The following is a 15104-nucleotide window of genomic DNA, read 5'->3' on the forward strand; positions in this document are numbered from 1 at the left end:
AGAACAGCTAAGTGAGGATGAGGAGGAGGTGCCAGAGGTTTGAGAGAAAAGAAATGACTATCAAGAGAAGGGTAACAGATTAGGGCCTAGAGAGTGATTGTTGGGAGGCATTAGAGGTCCACTTATGACTCCCGTTCATGAGTTTGAAGTAAGAACAGCCAGAAATCAGAAGACAAGTCCAGTCGGAGCCTTGGTTTTTTGGCCATGGGCAGAGTTTGGCTTCCTAAGGCCAGAGAGAAACTCTGGAGGACAATCTGATGGGGTCTCTGATCTGGCATCTTCTGCTGGGGGCGAGGTGGGTTGTAGAGTGGGATCGGGACCTGAAGGGGTCCTCAGAGGCTGCTGGAGGGCTGAGAAGGGGATGCAGACACTCCTGTCCTCAGAGTTCACCTCCTTCCCCAGGATTCTTGAGAGGAGACGCCCCCGAGGCACGTGGCTCCCATGCAGGAGGGCAGCAGCCATACCCCTCCCAGCAACTACAGAGAAGGCCTGGGCACTGAAATGGTGCCTGCCTTCTGGAACATCTGTGCCCTGGGGGTCCTTAGAATGTCTGCTTCCCGCTGTGGCCAGGACCATTATTCTCAGTGAGGGAGGAGGATGTCCCAACTGTAGCCATGCTGCTTAGAGACAAGAAAGCAGCTGATGTCACCCAGAAACGATGTTGTTGAAAACTTTTGATGTGTAAGTAAATACCGACTTTCTGTATCTGCTGTGCCTTGTTGAGGCTATGACATCTGCCACCTTTTCCTTGAGGATAAACAAGGGGTCCCGAAGCCTTAAATTTAGCGGCCTGACATTCCTTTGCCCACAATCAATGCTAGCTAGAATGTTGTTGACACAGTAATGCCCAGCAGAGGCCTTTACTAGAGCATCCTTTGGATGGTGAAGGCCACAGCCTTTCAAAATGGAAAGCAGCGGCTTTTCTGCTTCCCCATAGACATCCTGGATGCATTTGCATTGAGTCTGAAAGGGGGCTTGAGGGACATTTTTGACTTCTGGTGACTGCCTTTTGTGTGTGGAAGAGACTTGGAAAGGTCCCAGACTGAAATGTGACCAATTAACCAGCTTGTTTGATGATGGGGGAGGAGCTGAGTGTGCAACTGGCCCAGGTCTGGAGGTGAAATTGTTCTGAGTAGTGAGCAGTGTCCACTTGAAAGGTCTTCCTTTAAAAGAGGTTACGGCCAGAGGCTGTGGCTCACGCTTGTAATCCCAGCACTTTGGGAGGCCGAGGCAGGCGGATCACCTGAGGTCAGGAGTTTGAGACCAGCCTGGCCAACATGGTGAAACCTCGTCTTTACTAAAAATTCAAAAAGTAGCCGGGCGTGGTGGCAGATGCCTATAATCCCAGCGACTCGGGAGGCTGAGGCAGGAGAATGGCTTGAACCCGGGAGGCGGAAGTTGCAGTGAGCCGACATCACACCACTGCACTCCAGCCTGGGCAACAAGAGTGAAAATCTGTCAAAAAGAAAAAAATTTACTTAGGAGGGGTTGTGGTGTGTTTATGGAATTATTTCCTTATTCTCCTTTTAGTGGGGCAAAGAGAAGATTCTTAAACTCAAAAATATAGGATAAAGAAACTTAACAGAGATTTTGCTTTCTAAAGCATTGATCTTACGCTGCCTAGGTTTTAGTTTTGTTTTGCTTTGCTTTTCTACATAGCTTTTAAAGAAATATTTCAAGAAATGTTGGTTATTTACTAAACAGGGATATTTGTACCTATGCGGCAAAGAGGCATGTTTGGAATATTCTCTGGCAAACTAGATACTTACTTACTATCCCTGCAGTATTTAGGAATTACTTCTTCTTCTTAGTTGTGTTGTTTAGAGTTGGATTTTCAGTAGAAATCTTTCTAGAGCTCTGACGTAACTCCAGACACCTTATCGTTTTTCTTTTTTTTTTGAGATGGAGTTTCGCTCTTGTTGCCCAGGCTGGAGTGCAGTGGCACAATCTCGGCTCACTGGAACCTTTGCCTCCCAGGTTCAAGTGATTCTCATGCCTCAGCCTCTTGAGTAGCTGGGATTACAGGCACATGCCACCATGCCTGGCTAATTTTTGTATTTTAAGTAGAGACAGCATTTCACCATGTTGGCCAGGCTGGTCTCAAACTCCTGACCTCAGGTGATATCCCTGCCTTGGCCTCCTAAAGTGCTGGGATTACAGGGGTGAGCCACCGTGCCCGGCCTGTTTTTCTTTATAAATATTTTAACATAATGTTTTATAGACAAACATTCAAGCATACTTTGGCTTTAAGAACTTCAGGATTTCTGGTGCTAGAAAAGTGCTTGAAGTAGTATCACCATGATTTTAGATATTAAAAAGTCTGGTGTACCAGACATTGAGTCATAATCATCTGTATTCAAGGGATACTGTCCTTGATAATATTCTGTTGTTATGCTGCCCTTCACAGAAGACAACGTCCAGGGCAGCATCATGTGCTCCCTGGCAGATGCTGATCAGTGATGTCATAGAAATTACATGAATGCATTGTCTTTAAATAGCAGTTTAACCATGTTATAATGTAGGCTTTTTGTCTTGTTCCGGGCTGGTATTTGGGTGCCCTGATTGAATTACTTGGATTTAAACAGCAAACTCTGGGCTCTGGACTTATAAAGACCTTTACCGTTTCTTTGTAGGAGATGGTGTTCCCACCTCTGAAATATTTTTTCCCCTTTTGTAGTGATGGTGCCACTGAATAGTTCAGCTTTTGTCAGTCCCCCAGGAAAATGCTATCCTTTGGCCTAACTAGCCAAGCCTTCTTTCATTTAAAAGAAATTAGCTTTAATTTTTACCTTTAATTACTTATTCAAGTAAGACAAATATATTTTCCTTGCAAGAATTAAAACATTGCATATAGGCCATAAATTTCCTTATTTTCTCTGAATGATCCTGATTCCAGTCATCCTGTTGAATACCCTAGTTCTAATAATTGACTCTTGCTTTTCTAGAGAAGTATTTCCAAATGATCCTAGTTCTTGTCTCTTCCTTTTAAAGTTGTATACCACGTCTTTTTGCATTACCTGGGACCTCCAGAATAATGTTTCACAAAGTAGCAGGTATCCATATCTGGTTCTTGACTTTTTCATCATTATAATTGTTTTCTATGGGTTACTTATCAGTTTAAGAATGCTTTATTCCTAGATGAACTAAGAGTGTTTATTATATGTTGAGATTTTTGGTATGCTTTTTCTTCTTCAAGATAATGTGATAGATTATCCATTTATATATTTTCAGTCATTGAACCACCCTTGATTTTTCTGGATAAATTCTATTTGGTCATTAAACATCATTCTATAAACCCTGCTGAATTTCATTTGCCAGCATTTTATTTCAGATTCTTTTAATCTGTGTCCAACAATGAGATTTGTTTACTTTTGCAATTTGTTTTGGATTTTTGGTATCAGAGCTATACTAACCTTATAATGGAAAATACATATTTCTCAAACTTTACACAGATATAATTTGAAAACTCTTGTCAGTATCTGTACTTAGGGCCTCCATTTCAGTTCTGCTATTTTATATTGCCTTAGGTTGTCTATTAGTCTTTTTAATGAACCAGATTTTGGTTTTGTCATTTTTTAAATAAACACATTTATGCTGTAAACTTCCTTAATTGCTACTTAGGCAACCTTCCCAGTATTGGTATGTTTCTTTTTTCCCAAGAATTCTTTAGGAGTATATTTAACTTGTGGGAGTACTGATTTTTCATTTACTTACATATGATCAATTTCTGCAGATGTTTCCTGTGTCTTTGGTATGTTGTTAACTGTACTACTAAAATTTGCTTTCAGTCTTATCTATGCTCTTTGATTCAAGGAGGCTGAGTTTCCTGCTAGGACCCCATCTTGTAGTTCAGTGTGTAAATAACCAAAACATTTCCTCCCTTGAGAACCCCCCAGGCCCTGCCCCAAGTCATTTCATGAAATACAAGGAAAACCTCAAATACAATGAACATTTTATTTAAAAAAAAATCTAACTCACCACTTGGTAAAAGGTCACCAAATGTTTATGAGAGAGGAAATAAGAATAAAAAAAGACCTTTAGTTCTCAGGAACAAGTGTTAGAGAACTGATACACAACCCCCCAGAAATGAGGCAGAGATAATAGATGAAATGTTTCAACGTGTGTTTAAAAAAAAAAAAATCAGGAAAAGACAGGGGCAGCACAAGGAACAGCACTGCCAATTTTAAGAGGGAGACCAGCCTAACCAAAATTCACCACTTTGTTCTTGGAAGGGGAATGGACATCATTAAACAGAATTTAAAATCAGGGACTATTTATATTAAATAACTCTTCCCTTAAAAATGGCCCGACCACAGGAATGAATCTGTAAACACACAGTAATATTTTTCCCTATGGTAAAGAGTCAGTTTAATCTCAAAAGACACTTTTCACTGTTTCTAAATGACAGGATTTTAAGCATTTTTTCCTATATATAATACAGCATCACTTAAAATTTTATTTAAAGACAGTTGATTCAGGCCTGCCTTAGACTGGAAAGAAGTATTTAACTTAGTGGGATCAGTGCTTCAGCTTGGTCCCAAATATTTTCCCCCATTACTGTTTCTGGATGTCAATGCTTTTTAAAATCACTGAAGACTGAGTTGGGCCTGGTAATATTGGAGAGAACTGAAGGCAAGGATGGTTTAATCCCCAACTGCTAAGTATTGGATAAGAGACGATGGCCAGGAGTTTAGGTCTTCTCACTCACCAAAGCCAGGTGACCCATAAGACAGGGCCCTGCGTCCTTGATTCATCTTCCACCAAAGTCTAAACATGAGGTTTTTACTATTTAAAAATCTTAGTAAAGCAATTGATGACAACTTCAAAAAAGAAACACACAACATCCCTAAATACAATGTCTTGTTTACATCCAATATACTTAGGTCTCCAAAGAAGCCTCCTTTTTGTTGTATTATTTCCTTTAGCTCTGAAAAGGGACAGATCCTCCTCTTAGCTGAAGCTTGCCATTCACAGTACCTCAGTCTTTGCTTTTTCTTCTAAACAGACTCACCCTTTTGCAGAGTTTTTGCTTTAACAAAGCAGGATTGTCACCAAGGTCCACATTGACATGAGAGTCTTCAGATGAAGCTTGTTTTCTAACTTGCTCCTTTCTTCTCCCATTCCTAGGGTACCATTCCAATATGAGCACCCACCCCCCACAAAAAAGATAGTTAGTTATCCACTGTAGCAACTTTGATATACATAGAAAAAATGTGAGAAAAACTATTTTAGGCATAGAGGTGACAAACAGGTTTCAAACCCTGTATGTTCATCACTGCTTAGAGTGCCTATTCAGAGATTTTTGAGACTGTGGCACAACAGCGAGTGCCTGTAAGTGATGTCTCCCACAGCAACAAGGGAGTGGAGGTTCAGATGCTTGCATGGAATTATTGGTTAGCCATTGTTGTGAGCACCTCCAAATATCTCCAGCAAGTAAGCAGGATAGGAATAAAGAACAGAGTTTGCCAAAGGCAGCCCTAGGCATGTTCTTTAGTGTACAAATGAGTAAATGATTAATGATACTTTTTGACTAACCCTCAGGGAGAAACTACATCATAGCATGGATTCCTCATTTACAACTCGCTGAGAATTTTGCCACTAGTTGGGTGGTCAACTTTGGACAATTCAAACCACCTATGTGAGTCTGTTTCTTTAGTTTTAATGGTAGAAGTCCTGTGGAGTAACTGACTTTTTGATTTGAAAACTGTCATAATCTGTCCCTGAGCTGCAGCTGTCCTGCTGGAATAGGGTAAGAACTGAAGTATCCCCAAGTTCACAGGGAAGGACACGCGAACCAAGTGCAGGCACCTTTCTGGTTGGTCAGTGCGAAAGACTGAGCCAAAGGCATGGCAAAGCCACTGCCACTCCCTGGTGAGTGCCAAGCCCTTGCTCAGAGCTGGTGCCAAAAGCCACAAAGCACCACCTGGGTCAGAAGATGGGCCCCTATCTTAGTGACATTCCTGCTGGCCCCAAGGGAGACTGGGAGTGACTACTTACCTTGGCTTTCTGGAGGACAGTGCCTTTGCCTGTGACCATGACTGAGAGAGGCCTGTTCTTGAGTGTGGTTGCGGAGTTGACTGGGGTACAGTCTGGGGCAGGGGCAGGTGTGACAGCTTTTGGCTATGGTTACAGGAGGAGAGCAAGGACTGAGTCAAGGGGAGGGAGATGTGACCCACCTGCCCCAACCCATGTCCAGGGAGCCCTACAAGCAGCCCAGAGACCGTGGCTCCAGCACTCACGCGGGGGCTCACGTTCTCCAGGTGGGTGGTGTCCACAGTGGTGCCCAGTGTCACAGGCCCCGCCTCAGCCTTCTTCAGGTTGTCCTTCACCTCCATGATGCTGAGCTCCAGGTCCACACGCCTGCTCTCCTCACCCCGGCACTCCTCATCCATTTCCTTCAGCTTCTGCTCCAGGCTGGCCAGGACTTCCTTGTCTGGAGAGAGAAGTATGCAGGCCTCAGAGAACAGCATCTCGGCCCAGGCCAGGGAGCCCTGCTGGGTGGAGGCAGGATCTACATACCTCACCACCCAAGAAGGACCACAGGTCTGGCCCCAACACTTAAGAGCCGGGGGTGGGGGGCCTGTGTGCCGGGGCAGCCTGCAGGCCTGCTCTAGTTAGCATTCTGCAAAGGCTAGGAGGCTCTTGGGGAGGAGAGCTCTGGCTTCACTAAAGGGCATGAGTCTGAGGCTTAAGCCCCTTCTTGTAGATTCTCAGAGACTCTTGGTTGTTTTGACAGTGACCCAAAAGGGTGAGGGGCTTTATTCATGGCCCATGGAGGAGGGCTGGGCAGCTTGACTTGCCCTACCGAGTTCCCTCAATCCTCTGACTTCCCTAGGCCTAACATAGGAGGAGTCCTCAGCCCTGGCTCCTCCTCTTAACCCTGAACCTCTCGGGTTGCTGCTGTCACACCATGAAATGATGCCTAGGGCCTGTATCCTAGAAGCTCACTGCTGGAGGAAAGGATGGTATCACGTATGTACCACACAGAGTTCTGAGCACAGGGCCACTGTTTAAGAAAAATTCATAGATGCTGTTGAAGGACCATCTCTAAAGACAGAAGGAAAAGAAAACATATACCAATAATGTTTTGAAGATTGGAGTTTAAAAAAATACAGTTCAAGCTGGGTGAGGTGGTTCACACCTGTAATCCCAGTACTTTGGGAGGCTGAGGTGGGCAGATCACTTGAGACCAGGAGTTTGAGACCATCCTGGCCAACATGGTGAAACCACGTCTCTACTAAAAATACAAAAATTAGCTGGGCGTGGTGGCATGTGCCTTTAATCCCAGTTACTCAGGAGGATCGCTTGAACCTGGAAGGCAGAGGTTGCAGTGAGCCAAGATCGTGCCACTACATGCCAGCTTGGGCAACAGAGCGAGACTCTGTCTCAAAAAAAGAAAAAAAGCCAGTGGGTGACTTTGCATTCTCAAGACCTTCCCTCACCAGTCAGCTGAATTTGTCCCCAAATCTGCACTGCTGCTTATGCTTGTTCATGCACCTCTACAATTTAAATAAACAAAAAGTTACTCCTTGAACACTAAGTCAAATACTTTGAAAAGGTTCTAGAAGAGGCAGGTTGCAGCTGGTTTACACCTGTAATCCCAGCACTTTGAGAGGCCAAGGCAGGTGTCCCTTGGGCTCAGGAGCTCTAGACCAGCCTGGACAACATTGTGAGACCCCATCTCAATTTTTTTTTTAATTTTAAAATTTTAAATGCAGCAGATTGCCAGGAAATAGCTGTCAAATGATATGAGTGTGATTTGGAAGATAATCTAAAATACTTCTTGACAAGTGTCTTAAGTTTTTGTTGACTTTAAAGAAATGAAGGCTGATGCATTAACAGGTATAGTTAATGCATGAAGGATGACATGAGACTCCAGTCAGCCAACCAGAGCTCAAAAAATCTGCAGTGCCAGGTCTTCAAAAGATGGGCCAAGGAATATGCATTTAAGTGACAATAAAATACTTATGGCCTATGCATAATCCACAAAACTTACGCCTTTAACTAGCTTTTCACAATGACCTGCTGGTCCTATTGATGTTCTGTCATAGGCTTTCTCTCTATGTCCAGGAGAATGGCCTTTCAGACAGGATTGTGTGTCAAAGAGGACACACAAGGAGCACCCACCTAGGCCAAGGGTTGAAGGGGCCAGGGCCCACTGATTGGGAAGGCAGGTGACAGCTAGATCTTCCGCCAAAAAGTTAAGCCTACAACAGCCCTCTGAGCTGAGGGTCCCTCCCCACTGGGGGTGCCCCTTAGGCCCCTTAGGCCCCTTACCTGTGCATTTCAATAGAGTTTCCTTTAGCTCCCGTTTCTCTTTCCGGAGCTGAGCCAGGTGCCCCCGGATTTCTTCCTTTTTCTTTTCAAGCCTCTCCTTCTCCTCTGTGTACCGCTTCACCTCAGCTTCTGTCCGATTCTTGCCAAGCTTGATCTCTACGGACCCAGAGAGGGAAGCCCCAGGTCAGCACGACTGGATCATGAGGGCTGTCCCCAATCTACTGGCTCGGATAGAACCTGGGGCTTTGGCACAAAGCCCTGCTAGGCTGGATGCCAGACCTGGACAGGGGCCTCTACCTCTCTGAACTTGTTTCCTAATCTGAAAAGGATGGTGTGTAAAGGATGTCTAAAGGATGGTTAATATGTCAACTTGATTGAAGGATGCAAAGTATTGTTGCTGGGAGTGTCTGTGAGTGTGTTGCCAAAGGAGATTAACATTTGAGTCAGTGGACTGGGAGAGGTAGACCCGCTCTCGGTCTGGGTGGGCACCATCTAATCAGCTGCCAGCGTGGCTACAATAAAGCAGGCAGAAGAACGTGGAAGGACTTGACTTGCTGAGTCTTCCAGCCTTCATCTTTCTCCTGTGCTGGATGCTTCCTGCCCTCGAGCATCAGACTCCAAGTTCTTCAGCTTTTGGACTCTTGGATTCACACCAGTGGTTTGCCAGGGGCTCTCAGGTCTTTGGCCACACACTGAAGACTGCATTGTCGGCTTCCCTACTTTTGAGGCTTTGGGACTTGGACTGATCCACTACTGGCTTCCTTGCTCCTCGACTTGCAGATGGCCTGTTGTGGGACTTGACTGTGTGATCGTGTGAGTCAATTCTCCTTTATAAATGCCCTTTCATATGTACATCTGTCCTATTAGTTCTCTCCCCCTAGAGAACCCTGACTAATACAGATGGAATCGGGCTAACTTCCCCAAGCACAAGTACCTGCACTGGTCACGCGCAACCTGTCCTTCACAGGTGGGCTGGCGCCAGGTGGGGTGGCCACCACGGCGTCGGGGCAGCTCGGTGGGAAGGAGATTCTCTGCTGTTCAGTCTGGATTTTGACGGTGGTGATTCTCAGGGAAGGCTCCTCTGGCTCCAAACTCTCCAGCTGCTGTGGGGGAAAGCAGACCTGGCTCAGCGGGCTGAAGGGGCGTGGGAAGGTGGTCTGGCTTTCCTGCAGGGGAGGGCCTGTACCTGTTCCCCCAGGTTCTCTGGACACTTTATGCAGGGCTCATCTGGGGTGGGACCTGGGCCTGGGTCTGTAGGGAGGGCCTCAGTCGCATTGTCCAGGTGGGACAACGTCGGGGAGGAGGCCTGGGCCCGGGCACTGCTGGGGCCATGCAGAAAGGACTTGACAGGTGTGAGGTCCAGGTACACTCGGTCAGATTCTCTCTCATTTGGGTCATCTGCAACAGGGGTGGCTTCCTCGGTAGGCTCTACCTGCAGAAGAGAGAGAGTCTGGGGCATTCACCATTACCTCCACTCCCTCAGCTGTGGAGGGGGTACCAGCCCTGCCTCACAGCTCTGGTGCCCACCTCACAATGGTCCAAGAGATCTCCCTCCCTCCTGGTGGGGGCCACTGGTTGAGTCCTAGATATGTCACTCAAGGTGGAAGACCCAGACAGAGCACTTAACTTCCCTGAACCTTATTTCCTCATCTGTAAAGAGGTAAAGAGCAGCACCTTCCCATAAGGTGGTTAGGGTTCAAGGAGATCATCTGTGGGAGGTCCTCAGCTCAGCACAGGGTTCAGTGCCCAGCACGTGGAAGCTGCCATCGCTGTGATCATCCCACTCGACAGTCGATTTGGGCCTGGTAAGCCTACTGGTGCCTCCACTCCCAATCCCACCACCACACCCCTAGCCCTGACCAGAGTGGTTCACCAGTGTTTCATCTAGATAAGTCCCCAAGCCAAGCAGACTGCACAGCCTCACATATAGGAGACAGTCTTGTTGCACTTAGGTGTCTGCACTAATGGCCTGGTAGGTGACTCAGAACCCACTCAATCTCAGGGATACTCTAATGATCTCTGGGATTGAGGTTTGCAGGAGGAGGGCTGGAGAGTCCCAGGCGGCTGCCTGGCCAGGTCCTTACCGCAGCTGTGAGCTCCGACAGTTCCACGTCGTCATACAGCTCCTCCTGGCGGTCCTGGCTAGGCAGGCCATCGATGTAAGTGTTGGGCTCTGAGAATTTTCTCTGCATCAGTCTGGAAACAGGCCGAGGTGGCATGCATGAAGCACCCGGGGCAGGGTGGCAAAAGCACCAGGCTCCAAGGATTCCCAGTGATGAGTGGTTGCCATGAAAGTGGTAGCCACACAAGAGATCTGGGACACCCACCTCCATGGATCAGAGGGCACCTCCTCCCTCTTTCCCAGTGCCTTCTTCCTGGAATTCTTGGTTCGAGATTTTCCTCCCAGAAAGACAACCTTCCCTTGCCCATACGCCTCATTCTAGGAGGATCCCTTTGCCATCTTCTCCCCAATTCCTCCCTTCTAGGATCTCCTTCCAGCAACCACAACAAAAAACCCCTTCTCATTTCATCTTCACAATACACTTGAGGTGGCGCCCGCCACACTATCCCTGTCTGGTCCATGAGAAAACTGATTGTTTCAGTGGCTCGGCCGGCTTCCACGAGACTGGCTTTACCACCCTGACCAAAAAACGCCTCTCCCTCAGCCCGTTTGCTCATCTGGAAACAGAAGCACCACCCCCTGACCTGCTTTTCTCCAGGGTGTGCTGGAGACCCAGTGAGGGATTCACTGGAAGGACAAGTAGGAGGTCAGGAAAAGGGACAGCTCTGCCCGGAGGAGCTGGAAAGTCTAACTGCTGCCGAGGATGCCAAAGCCGCCCCCGGGGCCCAAAGCCTGGCTCGGCTCCTTGCTCTTAGCTCAGCTCCTGGCCGTTGGCCGGGCCTCCCCGAGGGCTGCTCCTTGGCTTCGCATCTTCCTGCTGCTGGGTAGAGAGGGGTGGGACCCTGTGCTCTCTGCTGCCCCCGACTCCGGCTGACCCAGGGACTGCAGCATGGCCAGGAATAGGAGAGTATACAGAGGAAGGGTCCAAATTACTCACAAGAGGGAGTTTTTGGCCGCACTCACAATACAGGAAACCCTATCGGCATCCACGTAGTCGTAGGTGAACTCTTCTGGGTCTGTCTTGGAGCCTGACTCGGAGAGCAGGAGACCCAGCCAGTGGCCCATTTCCTCGGAAGACTTGGCCTGGAACGAGGCCAAGAGAGACATGAGCAGGGCCAGGCTGTGCTGCCTGGTGCCAGCCCCTCCCCACCAGGCCATGACCGCACCCCTATCCCAGAGCCCACCCACAAAAGCCTCTGTAACAGCCCAGGGCCATGCCCTTCCTGCTCACCAGCCTACCCACCCCCCAATGGCCCCAAATCACATTTCCGTCAGTGACATCTTGATGCCACCTCAGTAATGCTGTGGATTTTTGTCCCAAGGGCCATATGAGATTTATATACATTGTGTGTTTAGGAGGTGAAAACTTATCACCAGGTGATCACTATTAAAAATTGTTAGTGATCACCTGTTAGTTTTTAAAATGATTAAAAAATTGTCTTTTAAGTTGACACTTGTATTTTATGAACGATGCATGTCATCACCTTAATCCCACATACAACAAGACTCCCTGGATCCCTAAGAAATAACATTCAAATTTATTTTTGTTCGTGGCTTCAGTAAAGTCGGGACAACTTTTAAGTGCCTTACACTAGCTCAGCTGCTAAACTGTGATCAAAATCCCAGTGAATTTGGTATTTTTTTCCCCAGGGGACAATGCATTCTCATCAAATTCATCCATTGGGTACCTCAGTTAAAATGTCAACATTGTTTCTTTAAAATAAGAAAAAACTGCCCATTTAATCAAAGCTATAGGTTTATTTTCATGAGGAAAATCAGCTCCCTTTGGTATAACCCATAACTCCATCACTTTTGCTGCTACATTCTCTTCACCAAAGAGGTCGCGATGAGCAGAATTTGACATTTAGCTGATTTCTTTTTCACAGTTTTTTTTTTTTTTTTTTTTTTTTAAGACAGAATCTCGCTCTGTGGCCCAGGCTAGAGCGCAGTGGCAGGATCTTGGCTCACTGCAGCCTCTGCCTCCCGGCTTCAAGCAATTCTCCTGTGTCAGCCTCCCAAGTAGCTGGGACTACAGGTGCCCCACCACCCCCAGCTAATTTTTGTATTTTTAGTAGAGACAGGGTTTCACCATGTTGGCCAGGCTGGTTTCAAACTCCTGACCTCAGGTGATCCACTCGCCGTGGCCTTCCAAAGTGCTGGGGTTACAGGCGTGAGCCATCATGCCCAACCCCCACTTAGTTTCAACTGGATTCTAAATACAGCTTTTCATGGGCCTCCCCTAGTCCAGGCTGCGTCTCTGCCCTGGACAGCTGTGACAGCTTCCTAACAGGTCCCTTCTTGCCCCCTTCCATCCACTCCCACCCCAGTAGCCAGAGGAAGCATCTCAGAACCCCGATCTGAGCTTGCTGCCCTCCCCTGAAAGCCATCAGGGCTCTCTTGCTCCCAGCCTGTCACCCAGCCCCCAGTACAAATCTATAGCACCCTCCCCACTTCTTTCCAGTCATTGAAGCTCAGCGATCAGTTGGGTGATTTGCTGAATAACATCACACTCCCAAACTAGGACGTAAGTGCCACAAGGACAGGGAGCCCATATTGCTCTTGTCCACCATATTCCTGTGCTGAGGAGATGTTTGTTGATGGGGAACAGCTGAATGGACAAATATAAGCTATAAGCTAGACCCTGGGAAGCAATTGAGATGTGGGTCTTTCAGCCACCAGAGGGCAGGATTGGAGCGAAGTTTGAATGAGGACCTCCTCATCAAAGACTAAGTGAAGGAGCATTCACGGGCAAGTGGGTGCTTCCATGCGTGGAAGGGACTCAATCTCCGCTTGCAGCAGCTTGCAAGGCATTATATCACTTCTTAATTTGGTAAATGTAACATCATATCAAACAGGATGGGGAGTGAGAGGAATGTAATTGTATCACAAAGTGAATTTTTTCCCCCAGATAAGCTCTAACAGTGTGGTTTTTATGTACTGGGCCTAGAGGCTCTCCCAGCTGGTGACACCCAAACAAAACAGCACCCACTTTGAATCCCCAGCAGCTTTTTTCCAGTAGCTCAGGGAGTTAAAAATACTCCTCCTGCCCCAAGTGCAGGAAGTAGCGCATGGTTCCACTCCTATAATGCAACCACCCTGAGGTCAGAAAAGGAATGGAAATTTTTAAAAATGCGAACAATCTCAGGCAAACGAAAAATAACACGTGGGGACATTGATTCTCCCTTGGTAGGATTACAGTCCCAGAGACTGGCAGCAAACAGCCACCACCGCCACACCCTGGCTGACCCTGCTCCCTGCCCCGCAGGCCGGTGGTACCTCAAGCTTGGCCAGCTCCTCGCCCTTGTGGAGGATGCGGAAGGAGTAGAGGTGGTCGGGGCTGGGGTCTGGGACCACCTCGCAACCCACCAGGCTGAGGGGTTGCTGGGCCACCTTGCTCCGGTTCCGGTCCTGGTAGAAGTGCAGGTGATTGTCCCTGACAGAGCACCAGCGAGACTTCCACTGGCTGTTCACCAGCACATTCAGGTAACCTGCAGGAGGAAGTGCAGATGCAGGAGGGGACGGGGCTGCAGGAGGGGACGGGGCTGCAGGAGGGGATGCGGATGCAGGAGGGGATGCGGATGCAGGAGGGGACGGGGCTGCAGGAGGGGACGCGGCTGCAGGAGGGGACGCAGATGCAGGAGGGGACGCAGATGGAGAGGGGACGCGGATGCAGGAGGGGACGGGGCTGCAGGAGGGGATGCAGATGCAGGAGGGGATGCAGATGCAGGAGGGGATGCAGATGCAGGAGGGGATGCAGATGCAGGAGGGGACGCAGATGCAGGAGGGGACGCAGATGCAGGAGGGGACGCGGATGCAGGAGGGGTCGCAGATGCAGAAGGGCACGCGGATGCAGGAGGGGATGCAGATGCAGGAGGGAGCGGGGCTGCAGGAGGAGATGCAGATGCAGGAGGGGACGCAGATGCAGGAGGGGACGCAGGTGCAGGAGGGCACGCGGATGCAGGAGGGGACGCAGATGCAGGAGGGAGCGGGGCTGCAGGAGGGGACGCAGGTGCAGGAGGGGACGCAGGTGCAGGAGGGGATGCAGGTGCAGGAGGGGTTGGGGCTGCAGATCCAGGAGGGGACGCGGGCACAGAAGGGGACGCGGGTACAGGAGGGGATGCGGGGACAGGAGGGGATGCGGGGACAGGAGGGGATGTGGGGACAGGAGGGCATGGGTGTCCAGGTGTGTCCTGGGCTGGCACCGCCTCTGGGCTTCCTTAGTGTCCCCCCGGAATCTCAGCTTCAGAACCCATCAGACACCTTCCGTGTCCTAAGGGACTGGAAGCTGCCCTGAGCTTTGGCCTGCTGAACCAGGCAGTAGAGTGAAAGTGCACAGCTACCTTCCTGCCTGGCCCAGTGCTGGATACACAGTGGGGATCATGCATATTGCCAAGCCATATTAACACAAAGTGGTAGAATTAGAGACCAGGACAGAGATGCCACACACCCATCACAATCCTCTGGACTGAAGAGAACTTTGGATCATGAGAGGTGGGATCTCAGATGTGTTAAGCAGCCCCAGTCCTGGGAAGGAGAGCAGCTGTGGTTCTCCCAGTCCTCCCCTAGCCACAGGGAGCATGCTTCACTGCGGAGTAGACATCCAGCAATAACCCAGCCACATCTCTTAAACAGTGACTCATAGGGACCGGGCTCCCAGGCCAAACATCATGCCCCCTGAGGCCACTGCCTGGCACCCTGGCTGGAG

General features: G+C 48.6%; 2 protein-coding genes across 30 annotated transcripts in view; one reads left to right on the top strand and one right to left on the bottom strand.

Annotated features, from left to right (window-relative positions):
• VWA2 (von Willebrand factor A domain containing 2) overlaps positions 1-3301 on the top strand; it is a 50878-nt gene extending 47577 nt beyond the window's left edge. For all 3 annotated transcript variants that reach the window (XM_077947559.1, XM_001091779.5, XM_077947558.1), the window contains exon 14: positions 403-3301. In XM_077947559.1, the coding sequence (XP_077803685.1) occupies positions 403-500 (98 nt within the window). In that variant the 3' untranslated portion in view covers positions 501-3301. The remainder of the gene's footprint in view (positions 1-402) is intronic.
• Positions 3302-3940: 639 nt separating this feature from the next.
• AFAP1L2 (actin filament associated protein 1 like 2) overlaps positions 3941-15104 on the bottom strand; it is a 108004-nt gene continuing 96840 nt past the window's right edge. For 8 of the 27 annotated variants that reach the window (XM_077945037.1, XM_077945036.1, XM_015148160.3 and 5 more), the window contains 8 exons: positions 13676-13887; positions 11337-11482; positions 10362-10473; positions 9464-9709; positions 9212-9380; positions 8278-8433; positions 6240-6433; positions 5794-6120 (listed from right to left, as the gene is read on the bottom strand). In XM_077945037.1, coding sequence (XP_077801163.1) covers positions 5944-6120; positions 6240-6433; positions 8278-8433; positions 9212-9380; positions 9464-9709; positions 10362-10473; positions 11337-11482; positions 13676-13887 — 1412 coding nt within the window. In that variant the 3' untranslated portion in view covers positions 5794-5943. 27 annotated transcript variants of the gene reach the window in all.

This window comes from Macaca mulatta, chromosome 9, assembly GCF_049350105.2.
Source record: "Macaca mulatta isolate MMU2019108-1 chromosome 9, T2T-MMU8v2.0, whole genome shotgun sequence".
Classification (NCBI taxonomy): Eukaryota; Metazoa; Chordata; class Mammalia; order Primates; family Cercopithecidae; genus Macaca; species Macaca mulatta.